General features: G+C 60.3%; 1 protein-coding gene across 4 annotated transcripts; it reads left to right on the top strand.

Annotated features, from left to right (window-relative positions):
* The first annotated feature begins 722 nt into the window (after window positions 1-722).
* On the top strand, window positions 723-12,399 carry CFAP410 (cilia and flagella associated protein 410). Of its 4 annotated transcripts, none has more exons than XM_086416901.1 (7): window positions 723-817; window positions 2,743-2,761; window positions 4,128-4,174; window positions 6,683-6,912; window positions 7,083-7,254; window positions 9,014-9,107; window positions 11,188-11,623. In XM_086416901.1, exons 1-7 carry the CDS (start codon window positions 738-740, stop codon window positions 11,317-11,319), a joined length of 774 nt encoding a protein of 257 aa, XP_086273027.1. In that variant the 5' UTR covers window positions 723-737; the 3' UTR covers window positions 11,320-11,623. The 4 variants fall into 4 exon arrangements, with proteins under 4 accessions (XP_086273027.1, XP_086272997.1, XP_086273008.1 ...); XM_086416871.1 differs by having other exon boundaries at window positions 790-949; window positions 11,188-12,399; XM_086416882.1 differs by having other exon boundaries at window positions 790-949; window positions 9,017-9,107; window positions 11,188-12,399.
* Window positions 12,400-13,076: the final 677 nt, after the last annotated feature.

A 13,076-nucleotide genomic window follows, 5' to 3' on the forward strand; every position in this document is an offset into this window, starting at 1 on the left:
GATCAGGGTGGGGATAACAACAGGATCTTTGCTGAGACTGTGCTGGTCAGGCCAAACACAGGACCAGGCTCCAGTGGGAAAGGCGTCAGAGCAGAGGCTGAGTTTGGTCTTGTCACCTCTGAGGTCTGAGATCTCGGACACACGTCTTAATGTACTTTGCAGCCCAAGCAACCCTTTGATTTCTAAAATGTCTGACTACTTGTGAGGTCTCTGTTACCTTTGGTTCCTGCCTTCTTTCCTTAAACGCTGAGAGGGAAAGGAATCAGCGCAGCCCTAGAACTCTTCTAGATTTCTCGTTTCAAAGCTTAAAATCTTCCTAATTCAAGGCAGTTTAGAGAGTTGGTGATGGACAGGGAGGCCTGGAGTGATGCTGTTCATGGGGTCGCAAAGAGTCGGACACGACTTAGCGACTGAACTGAACTGAAAGAGACCATCACTTCTAACTCACCAGCCTCGGGGCCAGGACTGAGGTCCGGGGTTGGAATTCGGGGTTCTGGGTGGGGACGGGGACCTGGCTTAGGATCTGGGACTCGGGTGAGGTCTCTTGTAGCCGACTGGCGCCTCCAATCCAGTCTGACGTATGTCAGAGCCCTGCGTCACCACCACTGCGCACGCGCAGGACGAGGCAAGCGGCTCCAGGGGCTGGTCGGAGCAGGTGGGGGAGGAGCCAAGACGCGAGGCGGAAGCCCAAGCGGCCCCACTGCACTCGCGCCGGCCCGTCCCCTCAGAGGGGGCCAATGGGCTCTCAGGACGCGCTCCTAATGATGCGGGCCCCGCCCCTTGGAGACCGGCGCCGGCGTGGCCAACATCCGCCGAGGTAGCGAGAGATTTGAGAGTTCTGCCGGGGTCTGGGGTCCTGGGGGCCCGCCGCCATGAAGCTGACGCGGAAGATGGTCCTGTCCCGGGCCAAGGCCTCGGAGCTTCACAGCGTGAGGAAGCTCAACTGCTGGTGAGGACCAGAGGCCAGAGCCCGTCCCCGCGCGTCCTCCCCGCTGCCCGACAACCCTTCCCCGGACCCCTGCCCTGCGTCATGGCTGGGAAGAGCTTTCTAGAAGTGGAGACCCCTGTCCAGAACCCCCTCCAGGGGTCCCTGGAGCGGGGACCCCTGCCCGCCTCCTCTTCTCTGGAGCGGGGACTGCAAGGGCCTGCGGAGGATGCAGAGGGGTTCGGAATCTAGGAGGGGCACCTGGGCCTCACCTTCTTGGCCCATGTCTGGTCCGCCCAGCCTCTGGGAGGTGTTGCATAAGCTCAGGGGGCCTTTGGCAAAACCATTCCAGAATTTTCATCTCTCCTGACCGGGTGGTGTTTCACACACAACTCCAAACCTGCCCTCCTTGCACAGGACAATTGGAATTCCCTTGAAGACTGGCTCTTGGGCTTCTAGATGGCTATAGTGGGGCAGACAGTTCTCTGTAGAGAGGTGTCTTTTCTGAAATTGCCAGCAGCCCTGGGAGCCAAGCCTGCTGATGAGATGGGAGATCAAGGTGGCTAACACCCTTTTTAGGGCAAAGAAAGGAAACTGAGGCTCCATCAAAGTGATCTTTCAGTAAACACTGTTGTAATTGAGCCCTGGGTAGGGATGCGTTGTCCCCAGGGGACTCACTGTCTAGGAGGTAATGGTTAGAGATACAGGTGCTGTGGGGTCAGTGCAGCCTCAAAGACAGGGTGGCCAGGGCTAGCTGCACCAAGGAAGGACCAGGAGTGCTCCTGGAACTCCTGAAAGGTCTGCCCGTGTTCAGTGGGGACTCCAGGCAGGGCTCCAAGTGCCTCCGTGCTCTGGACAGCTCAGGTGGCTCTCAGCCAGAAGCGGACGATCCTCCTGCTGGTGGCAGGCAGATTGACTGCAGTGAGATCTGCCTGCTCATTAGAAGCCTTTCTCTCTGCCCCACACATCTGGTATTTTGGCCACGGCATTCGTGTCATTTGTTTTCAACAATGCATGCCCTTGTTCTGCGTGAGCAGTCAGCCTTCCCCTCGGGAGGGAGGCACAACGACCGCATTTCAGGCTTTCTGAAGTGTGTTTCATAAGTCGTAAGTTCAGCCTTTGAACTTGTCCTGTTGCAAAGACTCCCTTGTTTATGTGTGTTAGGGAATTATCCCTGGGCACAGCAGCCTTGAGCATGAGGGAGTCTTTGTGTCCTTCAGACGGGGCAGCCTCTGCCACTGCTTAGTCTGAAGAGCAGCCACCAGCATCAAATGGTTTTGTCCAAAATCAACCTGGAAATGATTTTGGGCACCTTTGTCAGTCGTCTGAGAAAGTTTTCTTTTACTTGGTCGTTGAAATCATATACTTTTTTTTTTTTCTCACTTACAGATTCTTTTTTAAAAACTCGGGTGTTTAATTTTTGGCTGCGCTGGGCCTTTGTTGCTACCTGCAGGTTTTTTCTCTAGTTGTGGCAGGTGGGGGCCACACGCTGGTTGCAGTACACGGGCTTTTCTCATTGCAGTGGCTTCACTTGTTGCGGAGCACGGGCTGCAGGCGCGTGGGCTGCAGCTCACGGGCTCTAGAGCACAGGCTCTGTAGTTGCGGTGCACAAGCTCAGTTACACGTGCAGTCTTCCCAGACCAGGGATGGAACCCATGTCACCGGCACTGGCAGGCCGATTCTTATCCACTGTACCACCAGGGGAGTCCAAAGTTGTAGACTCTTAAAGTTTGTAGACGTTTGTCATTAATTTTTGTTTTTAGTTTTTTTATTCAACTTTGACAAACTAAAAGTGCATATGTCTTTTCTCTCCCCAGGGGCAGCCGTCTCACTGATGTAAGTACCATGCTGGTCATCTCCAAATGGTCCCTGATCCCTGGGAGGAAGGTTAAGTGGACAGACCCACACCCATCCCATCCAGGTCCCCGTCCATTTGTTACCTTAGCAGCTTTAGTAAGGAAGAGCCACTTGTGAAAAGAAGTTCTGTAGCCCCAAGTTAATTCCAAAGTCCCTTCACACATCTTCCTGCAGATGAGAAGCGGGCCTCACAGAAGAGGGGGCTGATCCAGGATGCAGACCTCTCCCACCTGAGGAAGGGCCCCACGTGCTTGGTTGACTTTAGGAACAGTGCACTTGGCTTGGGGGAGGGGGGTCTTTTTAAACTTTTTTTAATAGATTCTTGGACTTCATGTCCCTAAGGAGTTTCCTCTCTTCAGCCCCTTCCCTGGTCAGATCCATCTTCACCCGCTATTCCCGTGGCAGGAAGAGATGAGGGCTGGGCAGGGGCAGAGAGAGGAGCTGAGCGGAGCTGAGTGTCTGTGACTCGGTTTCTTCCCAACTCCACTTCCGACCCCAGCCCCCAGTCCTGGGATGAATGTCTCCAGCTCACACAGAGTGGGGTGCCCAGCAGTTGGTTCTTATCAACTTCTGTTTTGGAACTTGAACTGTACCTATCCTGAAAAGCAAAGTTGGACATGCTGAGAGTCGGAGCCCTCCAGAAAAGCCTGTTGCGCCTGATTCTGTAGCAGCAAAGACAAGGCAAAACACTGCTGTAACAGAAAACAGATTCAGTGCACGTGTGAAGCATCCTGACCAGACAGCTTGTTGATGTCAGGAGCCCCCTCTGGCCCCATGCCCACTGTCTGGCAGACAGACACACACATATTCGGGGCTCCACTGCTCATCAGTCTTGCAGGTTATGGGTCTTCATGGACCAGCTTGTGCCCCACTGGCCCTTTCCCCTGAGTCAGTGTTAACATGTTCTCAGGTCTAGTTTTGAGCCAGTCTCCATATCACAACAGCTCTGTTGGCAAGAAGGGGCTTCTCTCCTTTCCTTGGATGTCAGGGACAGTAGGGAGAAAGGCTGGCTGTCCATTGAGTCTCCTCACTGAGGTCCTTTGAGGATATCTACAATTAGAAATGCCCCATCTCGATGGCTGGCAGCGTTTAGTGGTAATGATGCTGGTTCGAGTTGTGGAGAGGGTGCCATCTCTCCATCAGGCAGAGGGGACGTCTGGGCTGCAGAGGGGAACGGGCTGCAAAGCCCTGCGTGTTCCTAGTCGGGAAGGGGGAGGCTCCTCCGCTTGGGCCCTTGTCAGGGGGTGGGCAGAAGCTCCCCCTGGGTTCTTTTGGCTGCTGGAGAGATGTGATGTCACATGCCAGCATCCTGTGATGATTGCAGTCACGTTCTTTTCCTTCATAGATCTCCATATGCCGGGAAATGCCCAGCCTGGAAGTGATCACCCTCAGGTACCGAACCCTTGCTGGCCACCCCTCCTAAGTCACCAGGGCTGGAAGATGAGGAGAGTGTCCAGATCCCTCCCGTGGGCTGGTTAATAACCTGAATAACTAATTATCCTTTGATAACTCCCATCCTTGGTCTGGGAGGCCTGCTTTTGCAGGCTACACCAAGGTAGCACCAGGGCTTGGTTACTCCTTAACTCTGCCCTTCTTCCAGGAGGGCACCCAGGCCTCCCCCCGAGCTTCCCCCCCCACCCCCGTCCCTGGGTCATGGGGTGCCACCCTAGGGTGGCTGTGTCTGTCCCAGCGCCCCCAGTGCCAGCCTTGTCTCCGTCCTGGTTCCATCAGTGCCCGGAGCTCTGCCAACTTCCCTGCACTGCATGGTCTGTCCTTGATAATAGTCACTCTTCCAGGGTCATACACCTTTTAACAGACTAAAGAAAGCTTGAATGAGCCAAATGCTGCCTTTGGGGCTCCAGGCTCCGGGTGGGGTGGGGGCATTTGGAAGGTGAGGGAAGGAGGAAGTCTCTCCCTACCTGAACTTTGACCCACCCACTCTGGGTCTGGGGAGGAGGCTGCCCCTGCAGATGTTGGAGTGCTTTCTGCAGGTCCCCATGTGTAAACCTTGTGGAGATTGAAGCGCTGCAATGAAGGCTAACTCCTTGGCAGCTCAGAAGGTCTCAGGACTCGCCCTGTGTGTGGCGTTGCAGGCCCTGGGTCCCATGCAGGTCCTGAGACTTACCTTCCTCGTCACACTGGCCACCCTGTCCTTCCTGACCCCGCTTGTTCTTGTGCTTTCGGCGGTCACCCTGGGTGCCTTCTGCCACCCACCTTGTGCTCACCCACCTCCGGCCCTGGCCCGACAGGCTGGGGCTGGCACCTGCTTGCGGAATGAAAGAATGAATGAAGGAGTGGGCCCGGAGCCCCTCTCCCAGCCTGGGCCCAGCTCGGCCCTTGTGCCTCGGCTCCCCCAGCTGTAAGACAATGACTGTGAGCAGGGGGCGAGGAGGAGTGGATGCAGTGGGGAAGACGGAGCAGCCAGTGTGTGCAAGCGCCTGGCGTCTGCCATCACTTACCTGTGACGATTGTCAGTGAAGCTGTCAGGGGGATGTGCACCTAGAAGGCCTTACCTGACAAAAAAGGCCTTATCTTTCATTCCCCAAATAGTAGGAAACTTGGATCAGGTGTGGACTTAACCCCGTCTCTACCGAGCGCCATCAGGGCTCTGGGGCAAGTCCCCAGCCTCTGAGCCAAGGCCCCTTGTACCGCAGTGGTTCTCATCACTGCAGCCCGAAGAGGGACAGTGCCCAGGGCTGTGGCCTGGACTCCTAGCCTTTCTGGAACTGGGGGCCCCCGCGGCTAAGCCACTGACCCCAGGCCGCTGGGCGGCAGTCCTGTGCAATTACATCGTTTTGGTTTGCTCTCAGTGCCCATGGGTGGCAAGGCTTAGTCCGGTCTGGCTGCTCTAATGGGATTTCACAGGCATTTGTTCCTCATAGTTCAGAGGCCATAAGTCCAAGACCAGTGTCTGGTGAGGGCGCCCTGTGTCCTCACCTGGCAGAAGGTTCGGACAGCTCTGGGGGTCCATTTCATAATGGCGCTGGCCCCACTCATGGGGGCCCCACATCCTCACACCACTGCACTGGGGGTCAGGATCTCAATGTGTGGATCTGGGGACACAGTCAGTCTGTAGCAAGAGCTATGGGAGGCCATAGCCCAGTGGTCAAGGAGGGGTCTCTCGACCCCTGCCGGCTCAAGCCCTCGACCTCAAGCCTCCACCCCGACGGCCTGTGTGGCTCCCCCATCGCGAGGATCCCAGAGCCTGGGTTCACTTGTGCTGAGACGGTGGCACCCTTGTCCCGCTGCTTCAGTGACAGTGTCGGGTGTGGTGGGAGTGACCCTAGGGGTGAGTGAGGGCATCCCTGCCCAGCATCCAACGGAGAGTGGTCCAGACAGTCTGGCAGGACGGGCAGATCCCCCACGGCCTAAGGCTTATGGTCAGCCACCCTCCTCACACTGAGCCTGCATTCATGGCTCGTCCATCTGGGTGTGCGGGAGGTGACCCTGCTCTGTCAGCTCAAACCTGCAGGTCTCTGCCTGGTGTCTGGATGATTTCCTCTTTCCCGTTCACTCAGTTTAATTCTGTAGTTAATTATTTTGTGAACATGGGGTTTGGAAGTTCAGTGTTCAGGTCTTGGTCGTGTGGGGCTTGAGTGGGCTTGCTTAGGTTCGTCGTGGGTTTTCCTGGCTACTGCCCATTTTGGGCTCACTGGTGTGTCCCATGGAGTCCTCAGTCCCCTGTCCTGTCGGGACTTCCACCCCGACATGGACTCCTCAGCAGAGTAGGGGCTGCCGCTCCCACTGCAGGGTAAAGCTGGAGCGTAAAGCTTTCTCTTGGGCCTGGGGGCTCCCTTGCCCTCCACCCTAAGGTGAGGGCAGGTGGGCACCAGCAGGCAGTGCTCGTCTGCGTGGTGGGGTGGGGGCCCTGGACCGGCGCTGACGGCCGCGTCCACGCAGTGTCAACAGCATCTCCAGCCTGGAGCCTGTGAGCCGCTGCCGGCAGCTGAGTGAGCTGTACCTGCGCAAGAACCGCATTCCCAGCCTCGCAGAGCTCATCCACCTGAAGGGCCTCCCGCGCCTGCGGGTGCTCTGGCTGGCCGAGAACCCCTGCTGTGGCACCTGCCCCCACCTCTACCGCATGACCGTCCTGCGCACTCTGCCGCAGCTGCAGAAGCTGGACAACCAGGGTGGGTGTCCTTATATCCCCCTGCCCCCATCACAGGTGCAAGAGAGGCCGGCCTCCTGAGGGCTGAGCCACCTCTCCAAAGGGGACCGCACTGAGCCGAGGGGACAGCCAGGCTGGGCCGGGTGGGCTCATGTGCAGTGAGGCCACTGATGCTTCTGCACCACCCCCCAGCTGTGACGGAGGAAGAGGTGTCCCGGGCGCTGATGGAGGGAGAGGAGGTCACGGCCCCCAGCAGAGAGGACTTGGGGAGCGGCCCACCCGAGCTGTCCTACACCCTGAGTGCTGTGGACGCCGCCACTGAGACAACACAGGATCCTCTGAACCTCGGCAAGGGGGAGGCCAGGTGTGGCCCGTGGGCCTCCCCAGCCCTCCCGCAGCTGCACTTCTGGGACTGGGGGTGGGGGTGTGTGTGCTTGTTTCTGGTCTGGCTCTGGGCCCCAGCCTGGTGTCAGCTGCATGGCTGAGAGAAGACCCAGGGCAGGGAGCTCTGCCAAGTGCAAGACCAGCCCTCCTGGGGAGCAGTGGACTCGGGCGGTGAGCTGGTGGAGGTATGGGGCCGGCTGCGCTGAACGGAAGCCCTGTGACCCTGGCCACCCGAGCCACTGGTCAGGAGTCCTGAGGATGACAGGGTGTGCGGGCCGAGGAAGGGCCCTTTCTGACCCACAGGGTACCTCAGCTGATGGCTGTTTATGGGCAGAAACTGGACGTGGGGAACATGGTGAAGACCACTGTTCTCAGTGGGGCACAGGCCAGGCATCCACTCGCAAATGAGGGCCACCTGCTGGCTCTCCTACAGCATGGCAGGAGGGCGCGTGGCTGTCCCTCAGCATGGGAGGAGGGCGTGTGCCTCTCCCACGTGGCAGGAGGGGATGTGGCTCTCCCGTGGTGTGGCAGGAGGGCACATGGCTCTCCCGTGGCCTGGCATGAGGGCATGTGGCTGCCCCACAGCGTGGCAGGAGGGGGCGTGGCTCACCTGCAGTGTGGGAGGAGGGTGCATGGCTGCCCCGTGGCGTGGCGGGAGGGCGTGTGGCTCTCCCGTGGCATGGCGGGAGGGTGCATGGCTGTCCCTCAGCGTGGGAGGAGGGTGTGTGCCTCTCCCACGTGGCAGGAGGGCGTGTGGCTGTCCCGCGCCATGGCAGGAGGGCACGTGGCTGCTCCATGGTGTGGCAGGAGGGGACATGGCTCTCCTGCGGCGTGGGAGGAGGGCGCGTGGTTGTCCAGTGGCTAGCGGGAGGGGGGCGTGGCTGTCCCGTGGCATGGCAGGAGGGGACGTGGCTCTCCTGCGGCATGGGAGGAGGACGTGTGCCTCTCCCATGTGGCAGGGGGGGGTGGCTCTCCCGCGGCATGGGAGGAGGGCGCGTGGCTGCCCCACAGCGTGGGAGGATGGCACGTGGCTCTCCCGCGGCGTGGCGGGAGGGGGCATGGCTCTCCTTCAGCGTGGTAGGAGGGCACGTGGCTGCCCCATGGTGTGGCGGGAGGGCACGTGGCTGCCCCACGGCGTGGTGGGAGGGGAGCGTGGCTCTCCCGCGGCATGGGAAGAGGGCGCGTGGCTGCCCCACAGCGTGGGAGGATGGCACGTGGCTCTCCCGCGGCGTGGCGGGAGGGGCGTGGCTCTCCCGTGGCGTGGGAGGGTGGCACGTGGCTGCCCCACGGCTGGCAGGAAGGTGCGTGGCTCTCCTTCGGCGTGGTGGGGAGGGGGCGTGGCTCTCCTGCGGCTTGGCGGGAGGGCACATGGCTGCTCCGGCAGCGTGGCGGGAGGGCGCATGGCTGTCACCTGGCAGGGGTTAGCTGCAGGCCCCCCTCCATGTCCGGGGCTCATATGTCGTGTGTGTTAATGCCCCATCCTGTGTGAGCTCCAGGGGGAGGGAGGTGACCCCAGGGCTGAGAAAAGTTGTGCTGCCACACCCCTCTGTCCACTGCTCCCAACCCCCAGAAACAGAGTCTGGAGTGGCGGTTTCCCTGCAGATGGGTAGGGTCTACTTTTAGGAGTCTTTTCCTCCCTGTGCCCTGGGGTGCCGGGCCCGGACCCACAGATGTGTGGACAGCGAGGGCTGGGCTCCAGTTGCCTCAGGCCTCACACCCCACTGTCCTCCTCCTGCCAGCAGAGACCAGGGGCAGCTTGGCCTGAAGCCCACCTCCCAGGACCAGTTTCCTCTGTTCTCACAGCAGGAGGCCGCAAGCAGTCGCACGAGCAGGGTGAGTGTGATGAGGCCACCTGGTGGGAGATGGCCCTGGTTCCCCCTCCACAGAGTGTGGACACTGGGGGCTGAGAGCTGAGGGACGGGGCTGGAGACACTGCAGTGACGCGCAAAGCCAGGCCCCAGCGGGTGGGAAGCCAGCCCTCTGGATCCAGTGTCTGTGTCCAGATGTAAGCTGGTCGGACATGGCAAGCAGAGAGGGGGTGCCTTTGTGGGCAGTGGGGTCCCCAGCGCAGGGGGCTGTGCTGAGGGCGGTCCTGGGGGGTGGGAAGGTCACTGTGGCAGTGCTCAACCCAGAGAGATTGCTGCTTGGGAAGAGCCCTCCCGCCTGCTGTCGGAAGTGGGGATGCTCCAGTAGGGGGCAGGGGCAGGGTGGTATCCCTATGCGGGGACCATGCAGCGGGCCCCTGGGCTCCACAGGCTTCCTTGTGAGGATCACGGGTGTTGGCTGAACGTAGGGGGCAGCCGGGGTACATCAGTGAAGACCAGCTCCCTCCAGGGTCTCCTCCATCTGCTGCTCGAGTCACTGTGTCTTGTGTCTGGGCTTGTCCCTGCTCACAGGCCACCCTACCCCTGAAGGGCGGAGCCATTTCTCCCTCTGTGTCCTCTGGCCGGCACAGCAGCTTCCCTGTGTGCCCCCTCCTGCCAGCAGGTTCGGAGTCATCCCCTGACCAGTCTTTGGCAGGGAGAACTTGGAGAGGACCTTGCCACCCGGGCACGGGGGGGCGGGGGCTGTCAGGACTGGGGTCTGTGGGGGCGGACGGGACCCCTGGCACCTGCTCCAGCCCCTGCTCGGCCTGACCCATGCCATAGGGTGCTGTGACCTCCCTGTGGGCTCACAAAGGCTGGCGCTACGTCCAGGCAGGGCTGCCCGAAGCCACAGCAGGGCCTCCCCGACTCATTTGTGCAGCAATGGCTTGAAATGGGCACAGAGTTCACTAGAGGTGCAGAGTCGGACACACTGAGGCCCGTCCCCACCAGAAGGCGTCCCCCCAGGGCTGTGGTGGGTGTGACCGTGGGCCGAAGGCCGGTCCAGAGAGCAGTCAGTGGGCCTGTGGCCAGTCTCCCTCCCCTGGCCCCGCCCCAGTGGGCCACTGCCCCTGGGACCACAGCCTGCTCTTGTGCGAGCTGGCTGTGTGGGACAGCTCCAGGTCCCTGCACACACCTTCCACACGTTTCAGGAGGAGCCCGAGGTGTGTACTGTCGCGGGTGGCAGGTCTGCCCAGCGGCTGGGCTGAGGCCAGGAGCTCCCACCCCACCCCCATGGCAGGGCCTCTGCCAAGGAGAGTGGACCAGGGACTGAAGGTTCTGGTTCAACTCCGTGCCTGCCTTAGATACATACAGAAGACTATCACACCTGCTCAAGCAAGATGCTTGCTCTGAAAGCAGAGGACAGAAGGGTCTGGCCCTGCTTGCAGGGGTCCCTGTGGTCACCCAGGCTGGGTGACCCTGAGGCATCCAGCCCCCAACAAGCTTCTGAGTGCGGGTGCTGGTGGCCAGGAAGACCTGGGGACACGGGGAGCTAGTGAGATTTGAGGGAGCAGGAGCCTTAGGGCATTGCAGAGGCCAGGGGCCAGCATCCCAAGCGTGTCCACATAGGCCACGTGCTCTGGCTTGTGGCCATCCCTCTAGTCATCCCACAAGAAGGATCAGCTCAAATAGCCTTTTTGTGTAAAATCCTTCCCGGATTTTCCCAGTAGAAGTGGCATTTCTCTGCTCAAATGCAGATGGGACCCGGGTGTGGTTGTGTGGACACGTGTGCATGTCACACACTAAGCCCATGTGCATTTGAGCACATGTTACTGAGCACCTGCTTCTGGTCTCCGCTCCATCGCTGACCAGCTGTGTGATGAAGGCCCGTTACTCAGCCTCTCTGGGCCTCGGGGCTGTGAGCAGGAGGTGACCTAGGAAGTCCCTGCAGGTGGCGAGTGCTGTACCCCAGCCACGGCCGCGGCTTCCATCCGCCTGGGTCTGTCTGGAAGGCTGCCCCCTGAAGGCTGTGCTCTGGTGATGTGTGTGGTGTGGGTGGCCCAGCGTCACAGGCGTGGCGCTCAGGCAGTGACTCTCTGTGTCCCCAGAACAATATCCTGATGGCCATCCTGATGCTGCTGCGAGAGCTGGACATCGAGGGACTGGAGGCCGTCCACCAGACCGTGGTCAGCCGGCTCCAGGCCCTGCACAAGCGGGAGTTGCAGGAGGACATGGAGTGACCCCAAGTCAGCGGGACCCTGCACTGAAGCCCAGTGTCTTCCCGAACCTGGGAAGGGGGCTCCCAGCCGCAGCCTCTGCTGGCCAACCCCAGGCTGAGCCCAGGCACAGGGCTGCATCCCTGGGAAGCCGGGCTCTTGTTGCAGATGGCACCCGGCAGGGGCAGGAGAGGCTGCTGGGCAGACCGCCCTGCGCCCTCTGCTGGGAGGGTCGTGGCTGGTGCCTCCTGTCTCCTAGGACCACCTTCGTGTGGCTCCTCCTCAGGGTGGGCTTTGCGGCCGTCCTCCTAATAAATGCTTTCCCGAAGTCTGGTGTGGGAGCAGGCGTGTCCTCCGTGACAGGTTCACTCTTGTTAAGGTGACGGCATTACTCACGTGTTTTCTCCATGCCAGTTGTGACTTGGTCACAGGATGGATTTCTGTCAACCGCAGGGAACTTCCGGAATGAAGGCAGCGTAGGGACAGGCCGCCTGCCGCCTCCAGGACGTCTTGTCAGTGGGGCACTTTGTGTCCCTTGTCGAGAGCCCCACACGACGCAGGAGCCTATGCTGCCCCTGCGTGAGGGGCTGGATGACAGGGAGCCGGTCAGAAGCAGCAGCTGCATGGGAAGGGACAGCTTCTAGAAACCATGCCTTAGGTTTTCTTCCATTGGGAAGCGTCGCTGGCAGGGAAGCTGCAGTCCCAGGGGCTGTCCTGGGGCCACAGTGGGAGGAGGGGCCATCTGAGCCTTTAGGGAGTGCCTGCCTGTTCTTGCTGGGGTGGAAGTGGTAGGCACTGGCATCCAGTGGGAAGCTGGGGGTGCACAGACCCAAGGTGGGCTGGCTGAGCACCTGGAAGACCCCTGACTCTGGGAAGAGGGAGCTGCACCCACTGAGGCTCGTCTCCCCTGGGAGCCCCGGGGAAGGCGTGGTTCATCAGTGGGGCCCCCTGTAGTTCTCAGGGAAGGGGTGGGCTCTGGCCTTGGGAAGTGGGGACTCGCCATGTGGGGGCATCCAGAACAGATGGCCTCTGCCATGCACGTGCCTTCTCTTGTAATTATGAGATGTTGGATGCTCCCAATAAAGTCCATCCTGGTGAGAACAAGCTGGGTGTGTTTGTGTGATATTAACACCCTCCTCCCCGCCCACCGGGCACCTCTCACACCCACCACCCCAGCCCCATGTCCTGGTACACCTCAGTCGGGGACCCTTGACTTGCACCCTGGTTGGAATGAATACCCGCATTAGCCCCTTGACTCTGCATCACCCCCACATCTCACCTTCTCTGACTCCTTAGTCACGGCCTCGCATCAACTCACTGGGTCCCACTCACAGCCACCTGCCTACTTAGTGCTCTTTTGAAGCCCTCAGGCTGGACTGAGGACAAAGCGCTTCTGGCCCTGGCCTGGATCCCAGGCCTCTGATCTGTAATGTTCACGTCACAGCCCTACTCTGAGCTTGTCCCCAGGTGACACTGAGAGCAGGGTTTCTGAGCAAAGCAGGTGTTAGCATTACACCCATGAGTGTGTCCTGCTGGTCCCAGTTATGGAGGGGAGGGCTGAGACCCAAGAGGGCACACTGTTCATCTGAAGCGCTCGTCAGTGTCGCTGCAGGTCAGCCACACGCCACGTGCTCCCTGTGAGCTGCTGCGCAGGAACGAGGGCAGTCACTATCTCAGACCCCACCTCGGGGTCCACCGAGCCAGTTGCTAGCATGCTGCATGGAGGGCCCAACACTCATCTGGCAGGACAGGTGGGGTCTGGGCCTGACCTGGCTGTGGCA

Source organism: Bos grunniens, chromosome 1 (assembly GCF_055505025.1).
Source record: "Bos grunniens cultivar Pamir isolate PY7600 chromosome 1, Bosgru_T2T1.0, whole genome shotgun sequence".
NCBI classification, from domain to species: Eukaryota; Metazoa; Chordata; class Mammalia; order Artiodactyla; family Bovidae; genus Bos; species Bos grunniens.

Bases quoted from the DNA above. Each gene is read 5' to 3' on its own strand.
- CFAP410 (XM_086416901.1), top strand. From the start codon at position 738: ATGGGCTCTCAGGACGCGCTCCTAATGATGCGGGCCCCGCCCCTTGGA. The intron at 6,913-7,082 runs GTGGGTGTCCTT...ACCACCCCCCAG, and splicing joins GCAGAAGCTGGACAACCAGG to CTGTGACGGAGGAAGAGGTG. The intron at 7,255-9,013 runs GTGTGGCCCGTG...TCCTCCTGCCAG, and splicing joins CTCGGCAAGGGGGAGGCCAG to CAGAGACCAGGGGCAGCTTG.